This window comes from Schistocerca gregaria, chromosome X (genome assembly GCF_023897955.1).
Source record: "Schistocerca gregaria isolate iqSchGreg1 chromosome X, iqSchGreg1.2, whole genome shotgun sequence".
Classification (NCBI taxonomy): domain Eukaryota; kingdom Metazoa; phylum Arthropoda; class Insecta; order Orthoptera; family Acrididae; genus Schistocerca; species Schistocerca gregaria.
In genome coordinates, this window is record NC_064931.1 from 532,308,375 (window position 1) to 532,320,935 (window position 12,561).

The following is a 12,561-nucleotide window of genomic DNA, read 5'->3' on the forward strand; positions in this document are numbered from 1 at the left end:
TCCACAGTCCACCAAACTCCTCACACATAAACATTATTGATGATCTGGGATGCCTTGTAACATGCTGTTCAGAGGAGATCTCCAACCCCTTGTATTCTTACAGATTTATGGACAGCCCTGCACAATTTATGGTGTCAATTCCAGCACTACTTCAGACATTAGTCAAGTCCATGCTACATCGTGTTGTGGCACTTCTGCGTGCTCGCGTGGGGGACCCCACACGGTATTAGCCAGGTGTATCAGTTTTTTTCATTCTTCAGTGTATGAGATACAGCATACATCTACTACTCATTAATAGCTATTTATGTAAAGACATATATAGACATGTATAGTGGCTGAAAGAGAGGGACTGGGGGGGGGGGGGGGGGGGTGTTAGGGGATGGTGGAAATGCAACTTAAAAATAAAACTATATTTGGGTCATTTTCCTCAATTAGCAATCATAAGTTAATTCTGAATTTTGTTTTTTTAATTTACATTCCTTCCTGTCTTTCACGTACTATACATTTTTTGATTAACACAGTTTTGATGTAACTGATATTAATGATATGTGTTTCAGTATTGTCATTCAGTGTTTTCTGTGGCATACCAGTGGCAATATTACAATGATTACACACTGATGTACAATGTATATGTTACTTAATGTGGTTCAACCATAGTTCCTTGGTGTGTAGTTAACTTCGCATACACTAGACACCCCCACCCAACTTTGTAAACATTTTACATTTACATGTTAAATATTTATTAATTAAATGACCCCTCCCCACTGGTCACATCACTGTTAGCTGCTGATAGCAGCTTCTACCTAGATATTGTTTGGACATTTAACCATACTGAAACTTCCATCCCCCCCCCCCTTTTTAAATTTGTATATTTTCATGGTATAGGAATTTTTTTAGTTGCTTTAATACATATCCTGCATTGTCATTAGGGACCTAATACTATAATGACTCAGCACACATGGTACAAATATTAAAAAATATATATATACCATGGGATAGGACAGAGAGATTATGCAGGAATCATTCCATGGCTAGGGTCATCTGGTTATGACCACAGACATGTACATATTTTCTGATAGTTAAATTCACTGTTAGATTTTTCATACTGATGCTGTACGATAATATAAGATGTGTTGGGCATAAGCCAGGTTCATATCACAGGTAAATTAGTTTAATCAAATTGGTCAGTGACTGATAGTAGGGGCACATATGTAGTAACAAAATGAATTACTGTTTTGTGTGACACCATTAGAAGGGATTTTAGCATTGGTGTCTCAATTGGTTACACTACATGTATCCTCAAATTTGTGATATGGACTTGACGTGGGAATGGTTTTGGGTATTATTCAGTTTTTATGCTCTTTGTTTTCAGTGGGACTGCTTCTTCTAATGGAAAACATTACATATTTATGTATTGTTCTTATATTATAGTTCTCACCAAATGGTTAGTGTGTTGTTGTTATGTGATACTTTAATATCACTGGACTTTTTAATAGTATCATGTGATTATTATAGTACATAATACTGTACGCAGTATGCAATTCCTCATTTGGTTACACTATTTGTATCCTCGAACCTCTGTTATGGATGTGACATTAGAGTTGTTTTGCTGCTACTGGTGTGAATGATTTGGATTGCCCCATATAATTGCTCATCATTACATGTCTTGTATATTTTCATATGTTGTAGTTCTCACCAAATGGTTGGTTTATTTTTATCATGTGGCATAATAATATCATGTCACTATTATATTACATAATACTGTGCTGAAGAAAAAAATATTCTTATATAATCGTAGCTTCTTTTACTGTATTTATTTTATTGTAATTTGACTGCATGTGTATCTTTCTGTGATTGTACTACAGTGTACACATATTTTGTAACTTGTTCTTTGACCTATGATCTTTTACTTTGGCTTCCAGCTTTTTTGGTCAACTTTTGTGTGTTGGCCTACTGGTCTTCTTGTGCCTGAGCAATGGTCCTTTGCACTTGCTGCTTTTATGTGTTTTCAACGTTATTTTCTAGTTGGTTAAGCCTGTATCACAGTGTCAAGTATCAACTTATTTAGGTTTTCAAATCAGCAGCAGCATATTCTTTCATGGTTAAATAGCATTTATCCCATGTGAAGTTGTTACAACAGACTATATTCTGTAAGTACATTTAATGTTTCTGTTTCCATTTTTGTGCTAGTGCTGTGGAGATTGTCCATGATCAAAGGCGATAGTGAATAAATATACTGTAAGACAACACAGTGTGTGTCATGCATTTCTCCAAGTATATTGATCCTGTTGACAGATGTCTAAAACAAGTTTTGATGTCTTATTTGGTTTATTTTTCAGTACAGAGAATTTTTTTTCTAAACTCACTAACTTACTGAGCATCACTATCAGGATAATGATATAAAAAAGCAGCTGTAAGCTGTAGCATTGGCAGTAGCTTTAAATACACTTTAAACACACAAATGACTAACACTGAGCAAAGATTATTGAAACCTGTATAAGTACTCACACATACATTGGTGAATCCCGTGACCTTTAATGGGCCTGCAGCAACTTAAAAAAAACCACACCACATAGTGGCACATATAGTTTTATATCTTCTTCTCTTAATCAGTTCTCAGTTAACACAATAAAATCTTTCTTCTGTTACCTTTTAGAAGAACATGAGTTTCATATTTGAAAGATCTGACAATTATGTCCAGAAATAAAACTTAGTTTCGTTAATGAGGGGGAGATTGACAGTACCTTGGTGCACTGTTGCAACCCATGGAATTTTTTGAGTTGCACTGAGATTTAAATTTGGTTTAATAGTAACTTGAGTTACTTAGAGCACTTGCTAGCACTTTACCATGGGATAAAGTTGATTGCTCAGTACTTATTATGGTTATTTTCTTCTTTTCTGTGATTGTTGATTTTCTTGAGAGAGCTGTTGCAGCACCATCCCTGTTATTGTTGTTGACTTAGCTACAGATACTACTGACCCCATTGCAGCAGTTTGGTCTATTTTGTCTAGTTGAACTTACAATTTACTTTTCAATGGTGGTAAACCTTTTTGATGACCAGAGGTAAGAAATTTGATGGGTCTGGCTTTTACCAGTGAAATTTTTACCCCATTCATCAGATTCACACATAGCTTCATTTTTCCTTTTCTCCCCTCCCATGTGAAGTCCATGTATAGTAAAATCCTGTCATCCCCGGAATCTATTTATGTTAAATACTTTTATGAGGCTCTGTGTTTCATGTACTTGTTCATTTTGTATAGCTTGTGTTTTTCACTTAGAATATCTTACATGTACTGTTCTGTGCACAGTATTACTTCAGTGAGTGTTGACATTTGAATTACTTAATGTGGTGGACCAGTAAATCAAGTTTTTGTTCCATTAACATCATTCCCCTTAACTAATATAAAGACATGGTCATTTTTCTCTATATGGAGTGATTTTCTCCTTATATTGCCTGTAAAATCTTTGTACATGGAATTATGCTTAATAAATGATGAACACCAGTGGTTGGATGCAGAGATTTCATGCAATATAACTGCATAGTTCCTGCCATGATTACCTCATAATAATAAAAATGTGTCCACAGGAATGCTGTTTGTAATGCATTTATTTTTAGATTGTTCATGTTCTTGGACATGTGAGACAAGTTTTATAATACCTTTTTATTAAGGCTCGTTCCACATCAATGAACAATTTTTTGGAAAAATGAACATTTCTTTCACTCTGCAGTGCAGTGTACAGTGTTTTGAGATTTTCTGACAGATTAAAGCTGCATCTTGGACTGGGACTCAAATTCTAATGATTGTGTAACAAAACTGAATAATGTCTATGTTAATGTGCTGCTGTTCATTAAACTTCCCAATACCTGGCTGGAACACCCTACTACATATATCCAGGAGACAGTATTGGGAAAACTAATGCATAAGAGAGGTTGGTTAATGTATGGAAATAAGTCAAAACTGGTTTGTATACAGTGAGTATCAGAGATTCTGATACCTTCGAATGCCATACGGTCAACAACTGTCACTGTACCTGGGAAGCAACACATGAGTGTTGTATGTTACCAAGCGTTTCATCTAGATTTTCTCTCTGTGGTATTATCTCCTGCTTAAGAAAGCTTTACAGAGGAGCAAACCACCTTCACTACCCCCCAGCTCAGTAACACAACATTCTCCCGTAGCATGATGGTTGGTGACACACACACGCAGAGTTTGTAGTTTCTATTTTCATGACAATTGTGTTTCTGAAATAAGATTTAAGAAAACATATTTTGTCTGAAACTCGTGCCTTCCTTTAAAAAAAAGATTTATTTGTGGATGTTTCACAATTACCTGTTTATTTGAGATTGCATTTCCTCCAACAATATCAAGATTAAAGCTCTGTGACAATTTTCTTGCTGGTGTTGAATTATATTTCTCACCATTCTTTAGCTCATAATATTTTAATATCAACTCCCAGGCATGCATCTCTTCTCTTTCTATTTCACTAGTTTGAGGAAAACAGGCAATGAATGGAACCACACTTACACTTTGACCAATCTGTTGGAAAAAAATTATTCTAATTATATTCATGGAAACATCACCTACAACACAATATATATAATATAAATATATTACTGAGTGTATTACATTAAAACTGTAGCTCTATACCATAATATTCTGTACCTAGTATTTTCTAAATCCAATTATAAGTGTTTTATCTTTTCCACTGGAAACCCTTCTACAACTTCACGATTTATCTATTATTCCTTTGGCTATCCAAGAATGAAACTTCAGTTCCCCAAATCAGAGATTCATTTTTGACTGCTTCAAACCGTCATTAATAACATTTAATTTGATGAGTGACACAATTATCAACCTTTCTAGTTTTCACTTATGACTTCAATACTTAAATCTTATAAATGTTTCATACATCTAAAGGTGAAGAAAACACAAGGAATTATTATCAATGCAGGATAGTTAAAGTTGTGTAATAATAAGAGTTCAAACTGATACAGTAATAATTTATTGTAAGCCTTTTGTTACACATTAATGAAGGAAACTTTGTCCCAACATTGTCCCTGGACAACAACCCATTCACCGATGTTACATCAAGAGAGGAAAGTTCATAAGCTAAATGAATATTCCCAATCTGCAGTTAAATTTGCTGCATTAGATGCAAAAACAATTTCCTTCTTCCTTGTTACAAAAGGAAGTGTTACACTTCTATGTGCAACATATCCTAAGAGTCCGATATTCAACTCATCAAAATTTGACAAATTAGTATATCTCTGAAACAAATTACAGATACAGTTTACATCCCACTGTGAACAAATAAATACCAATAACAAAGTCAGTATCAAGTGATGTATTGATTGAACCAACCAATTCTCCCCCCCCCCCCCCCCCCCCCCCCCCCCCCACACACACACACACACACTCTCTCTCTCTCTCTCTCTCTCTCTCTCTCTCTCTCTTTCTCTCTCTCTAGGAACTCTAAGAATGGTTCTGAAAGATAACTGATAAAGTAAATGTGCTAACAGAATTACAATAATTTAGCAGTTATCTCACTCCGCTTTACACAGGATGGGTATGAACTCTACCAACAAATGTTCCAAATTCCACAAGAGCATCAATAAGAGGGTTGACTTGCTGATAGTTTTGATTAGCCTATCAAAATTTATTTACTGTTCCCTAACATACATCAGAATTAATGGTGATTCATGAAGCACAAAATTTACATGTAATAGAATATTTTTGTTCCTGGGGATTGTACATAAGTTCATTTATCTATCTTGGATCAATTGGTCCTCTTGCTGAATAACTGTGATGCTACTCCACTGACTCATCTTGGTGCAGATCCATTACCAGTGACAGTGTTTGTCAGGAATGAGTCTCCACCATTAAATAATGTTCCACAAAATTTCAAGACTACATCATTCAGCTTGTTTGTGTGTTGTTCTTTAAGCATATAACATACTCATCTCACAAAATTTTATGTACTTCAGAAAATCTTTTATTTTATGAATATAGGAAATATGTTAAGATTGTTCATTGGTGAAATAAAGTGTGCCACATTAATCATCCTTCACAAATAAATTAACTGAATGCAGAAACTTATCCACAGCAACTGATGAGTCCCTTATTTCACCACATTCCTGCCGTTCTTTCTCCAAAAATTGAAATCTCATCCCATTTCTAGTTCTGGGTCAACAGAGTATTAATTACACAACATAATCTTGCTAACAGAGTGATGACAAAGGAGTCAAGGTGGTCACGCATAGCAGCTATTCAAGAAATAAATCTTGTTCATGGTGGCAGACAAGTAATATTTTTTGTTTGTAACTTGCTTTCACTGAGATTTTCATACCACCAAAGGCTTGTAGTGTATGTGAAAACTTCAAAAAGTACGCTACTTATTTTCATTATAGCAGATCACGTAACTTTTATTGACTACTCTACTACCCTTCATCAAAGTGACACAGATATACGACACTACTTTTCAAGATAGTCACAAAATCTCTGTGAACAACAGTTGCAACATTCAACGAATCACTCAGTCCCTTTACGATGGAAATCCGCTTGTTGGTCATGGAGTCATTCAACAAACGGTTGTGTGAACATTCTCATAGTTGGAAAAATCTCTTTCCCTCAAATGTTCTTTCAGCTTACAAAAAAAGATGGAAATCACATGGTATAAGATCAAAACTGTAAGGCAAATGCTTCCAAAGCTCCCATCAAAAATAAAGAAGCAAAGTTTGTGTTGTGCATGCTATGAGGGGTGGCATATTGTCATGCAGAACAATACCTTTGCTTAATTTGTCATGCCTCTTGTTCTTTACGTGGAAAAGTTGTGTCTCCATCCTACAGAAGCTCTCTTTATTGCAGGTGTGAAATAATGGACCCATGTCTCACCACCTGTAATGATGTGACTTAAGAAACGAAAGTCCAGAGATGCCTTATCCTTGTGCCTTTGGGTATAAGTGTCAGTGATTGTACAACCCAGCATGAGCACAATTTTTGATACTGCAGATGATCTTGGATGATGGAATGAGCACTGCCTATCGAGATGTGCATCTACAGAGCAATGTCCACGATATCTGCGACTCCTGTGGATCAGTTGCTCGATTGCATGCACATTGTCATCTATGTTTGATGTTGATGGCTTTCCTACCCATCAGCCTCACCCGTATCTCTGCAGCCTTAGTCAAACTGTTGGCACCATTTCGTTATAACTGCATGTTACATTGAATCTGGTCCATGTACTGCAAGAATTTCGCAATGAATCTGTGTGCAGTTTAAAGGTTTTTCCCAAAATCATACTATCACGCGTTCTTCAATTCTGTAATTTCTCTTGCACACTGTAATGCACCATACCACTCTTGTTGTGCAATGGCCTTAGCATGGGATGGCATGTGTAACTTACTTTCTGAAGTTGCAATATACTTTTAATTCTGGCATCAAATGTAGAATTGTATAACACGTTATGTTTCAACACTGCACCTAATGATAATTTCTGAAGTATATAGAAACATTATGCTGAAACTCTTGATTTACCAACCTGTACTTATCAAAAACTCATTCAGTTTCTTGTTATGCTTGTCATTTGTGTCACCCAACAGCAGGGATATGCTGAGGATGCTAATGATGAGCCCAAAATCCTAAAGACAGCATGTTCCTATTCTTCATGTTGCCTTTTTTTATATATAGATTACCATTTTCATAATCAAACGCCATCCACATTTAGGTTTCTCATGATTTCCTTAAATTTATCATAACTACTGGGATGGTTCTCTCTCAGATTCCTACTTGATCCTTGTCTCTAGTGTCCTCAACTACAATCTTTCTATACAGTTACAGTTTTTACATCTCTCTCTAAAAATATTCACCAATAATGTAAATTTTTAATCGCATATACTCTTGAAGCATGGCAGCACTAACCAGAGAGACATGGACACACTACGTTTCTCCAATACCCACATAAAATCGGCAAAGATCCCTCAGGTTTTTGTCATTTAGTCCCACTCACAGGCCACTGCATCAGCTGATGGAATTACATGGATACTCTAAGCATTTCCTCTCCCTCCTCTCATGTTGTGTATCATTAAGTGAATCATGGATTTATAGTTCCAGACAATTGCCAATACTTACAATTTATTATGTGCTTTATGATTCTCATGCATGCTGCACAATTTATTCTTGTTTAATGCATTATAATAGTATTTAAATTTTCCTACGGAATCCGACACAAAAAAGTAAAATGAAGGAAGGAAGATCAGTATTTAACGTCCTGCCCTTTCAAGGAATCATCCCGGCATTTGCCTTAAGCAATTTAGGGAAATCCTGGAAAACCTAAATCAGCATGGGTGGATGAGGAATTGAACTGTCATGCTCCAAAATGTGAGTCCAGTGTGTTACCTCACCCAGCAAGAAAGAAGGTAAAAACTACAGAAATGTTCAACCTATACAGATTGAGTAACATGTTCAGTGAAAATAATATGTGCTATTCTGACAGCTAATTCGCTGTTATTTTTTCGGGTCTTTCATCCAAAACCATCAGGGTTCTTTACACACACAAATTTGTTACTAGATTCTTCAGTTACAGAATTATTTCATGTTTAAGAGTGAAAGTCATAAAAACTGCAGCAGTTGTGCTAGTATATTCATTCATTTTTAGTGCAGTTTTTATACAGTTTGGTTAAAACTGTATGGTGATGAGAGTTACAATCATGAGATATTTCAGTTTAAATTAAGTACTGAAATCAGACTCCTTAGCAGCGCATAGCCCAAAGGCATTCACCGTTGCAATGTGTGATGATAGAGCAACCAAGGATACCAAGTCATCGTGTCCAGGTTTAGAGTGTGGTGCCAAACAATTTATGGGAAGCTGGTATTAGATTGTTGTTGTTGTGGTCTTCAGTCCTGAGACTGGTTTGATGGAGCTCTCCGTGCTACTCTATACTGTGCAAGGTTCTTCATCTCCCAGTACTTACTGCAACCTACATCCTTCTGAATCTGCTTAGTGTATTCATCTCTTGGTCGCCCTCTATGATTTTTACCCTCCACGCTGCCCTCCAATGCTAAATTTGTGATCCCTTGATGCCTCAGAACATGTCCTACCAACCGATCCCTTCTTCTAGTCAAGTTGTGTCACAAATTTCTCGTTTCCCCAATTCTATTCAATACCTCCTCATTAGTAATATGATCTACCCATCTAATCTTCAGCATTCTTCTGTAGCACCACATTTCGAAAGGTTCTATTCTCTTCTTGTCCAAACTGTTTATTGTCCACGTTTCACTCCCACACATGGCCACACTCCATACAAATACTTTCAGAAAGGACTTCCTGACACTTAAATCTATACTCAATGTTAACAAATTCCTCTTTTTCAGAAACACTTTCCTTGCCATTGCTAGTCTACATTTTATATCCTCTCTACTTCGACCATCATCAGTTATTTTGCTCCCCAAATAGCAAAACTCCTTTACTACTTTAAGTGTCTCACTTCCTAATCTAATTCCCTCAGCATCACCCGACTTAATTCGACTACATTCCATTATCCTCATTTTGCTTTTGTTGATGTTCATCTTATATCCTCCTTTTAAGACACTGTCCATTCCGTTCAACTGCTCTTCCAAGTCCTATGCTATCTCTGACAGAATTACAATGTCATCGGCGAACCTCAACCTTTTTATTTCTTCTCCATGGACTTTAATACCTACTCCGAATGTTTCTTTTGTTTTCTTTACTGCTTGCTCAATATACAGATTGAATAACATCGGGGAGAGACTACAACCCTGTCTCACTCCCTTCCCAACCACTGCTTCCCTTTCATGCCCCTTGACTCTTATAACTGCCATCTGGTTTCTGTACAAATTGAAAATAGCCTTTTGCTCCCTATATTTTACCCCTGCCACCTTTAGAATTTGAAAGAGAGTATTCCAGTCAACATTGTCAAAAGCTTTCTGTAAATCTACAAATGCTAGAAATGTAGGTGTGCCTTTCCTTAATCTATTTTCTAAGATAAGTCGTACGGTCAGTATTGCCTCATGTGTTCCAACATTTCTGCGGAATGCAAACTGATCTTCACCGAGGTCGGCTTCTACCAGTTTTTCCATTCGTCTGTAAAGAATTCGCGTTAGTATTTTGCAGCTGTGACTTATTAAACTGATAGTTCGGTATTTTCCACAACTGTCCACACCTGCCATTTTTGGGATTGGAATTGTTATATTCTTCTTGAAGTCTGGGGGTATTTCGCCTGTCTCATACATCTTGCTCACCAGATGGTAGAGTTTTGTCAGGACTGGCTCTTCCAAGGCTGTCAGTAGTTCCAATGGAATGTTGTCTACTCCCGGGGCCTTGTTTTGACTCAGGTCTTTCAGTGCTCTGTCAAACTCTTCATGCAGTATCGTATCTCCCATTTCATCTTCATCTACATCTTCTTCCACTTCCATAATATTGTCCTCAATTACACTGCCCTTGTATAGACCCTCTATATACTCCTTCCACCTTTCTGCTTTCCCTTCTTTGCTTAGAACTGGGTTTCCATCATAGCTCTTGATATTCATACAAGTGGTTCTCTTTTCCGCAAAGGTCTCTTTAATTTACCTGTAGGCAGTATCTATCTTACCCCTGGTGAGACAAGCCTCTACATCCTTACATTTGTCCTCTAGCCATCCCTGCTTAGCCATTTTGCACTTCCTGTCGATCTCATTTTTGAGATGTTAGTATTCAATTTTGCCTGCTTCATTTACTGCATTTTTATATTTTCTCCTTTCATCAATTAAGTTCAACATTTCTTCTGTTACCCAAGGATTTCTACTAGCCTTCATCTTTTTACCTACTTGATCATCTGCTGCCTTCACTACTTCATCCCTCAGATCTACCCATTCTTCTTCTATTGTATTTCTTTCCCCCATTTCTGTCAATTCTTCCCTTATGCTCTCCCTGAAACTCTGTACAACCTCTGGTTTAGTCAGTTTATCCAGGTCCCATCTCCTTAAATTTCCACCTTTTTGCAGTTTCTTCAGTTTTTATCTACAGAATTAGAATATAATTGACAAAAACTAAAAGTTAGATGCAATCTGTGACAGCAGACACTCCTTGGCAATAAGCAGGTAAATGAGCCCAAAAAATGGAAACTGGGAAAGAAAAAACAGTCCATTCAAAAACACATTTTATAATGTTAAGAATTAAGGTAGAATTTTTTCAGACACTGTTTTCATAGTGTTCCCACAGGAGGAACTGATGTAGGAACTTAGAACTTTGATTGGAAAATTGTTAGTGAAATGGCTTGTCTGATGCCATAGAAGTTCAAAGTAGAGGGGCAATGTCGTGATACAGGACACGTCAATTCATGGTCATAAATTTCTCTGTAAAAAGTATATGTTAGACCTCTATATCATTTGTGTGAAGAAATAACATACTTTTATTTTATCTTGGTGTTTGAAAATGGTACAGTCCTCTGAAAAATTCGTGTGTTGTAAGTAACTCTTGAAACAGTAGAGAATTAAGAGAACATAACTAATAAACCAAAATTACTGGAGACCTGCCAGATGGTTTGCTTTAAAGCTCCCTCTTTATATGTTCAATTTTGCTGAAACACGCACACACACACACACACACACACACACACACACACACACACACTTATGGCCTTTCTTTTAACTTAAAAATGAAAGAAGAAAATACAAAATGCTATCTTCCTTGTTATATTACTAGATACAACTGTTACAGTTATAAACAATATCTCCTCTGCTCCAGCTATCTGTATATGTAAATATTTATTACTAAAAATTAAGAAGAAACACATTTTCACAAGTTTTTACCAATTATTTACTCAAAAACTCCCCATCAGAAAACTTATGAAAATGCACAATATCCTGTTTGGTTAAAATGTAAGTGGTTACTGCAATCGAAGTGGACAATATTTTTCTGTGAAAGTGTGAGAAATTTTTCAATATTATGCATATATTGCATCATTGCTATTCTATTGTAAAATATGTATGCTCTCTTTTGTTTATAAGAAATTAGTGAGAACTTGCGCATGAATTGTTCTGCACAGTGTTTTGTTTGGTCTGAACTTTTTGTTATATACAATGTCAGTGATGAAATATGGTAGTGAAAGGGTGACATATGTGGACTATGAAAAAAGACACAAGAAAGTGGTGTTTATGCAAAGTGAAAAACACTTCACAATTGTTGGAAGTCTGTCAGACATATTGCAGAAATATCTCGGTTCTCAAGTAACTGTGTTAGTATCACATTTATTGTGCATGAATTGGTATACTCGTTACAACAAGAAATGTAGTGATAACCTGCCTGAACGACCACTACCACCAGTATGTGGAACTGAAGATGATAGTGCAGATGTTTATATTCCTGGGTGTGAAGTCGTTGATGTGTTGAATGTTAGCATTTCTGTTATAGCCCCTAATACATCCCCCTTAAACGCCCATGCAAGATAAGAAGCACAAGGAGAAAATGGAGTGCAAAAAGAAAAGTGGAAGAACTTGAAACAAGTTTTACACAACTTCAAAACTTTGTGAAGTGTATAATACACATGCATTTGGTGTAGAACC

At 36.3% G+C, this 12,561-nt stretch overlaps 1 protein-coding gene across 1 annotated transcript in view; it reads right to left on the bottom strand.

Moving 5' to 3' along the window:
- The window catches only part of LOC126297653 (RUN domain-containing protein 1), a 162,405-nt gene that overhangs the window by 23,244 nt on the left and 126,600 nt on the right, over window positions 1–12,561 (bottom strand). Inside the window, exon 10 of the mRNA XM_049988736.1 lies at window positions 4,333–4,539. Coding sequence (XP_049844693.1) covers window positions 4,333–4,539 — 207 coding nt within the window. The remainder of the gene's footprint in view (window positions 1–4,332; window positions 4,540–12,561) is intronic.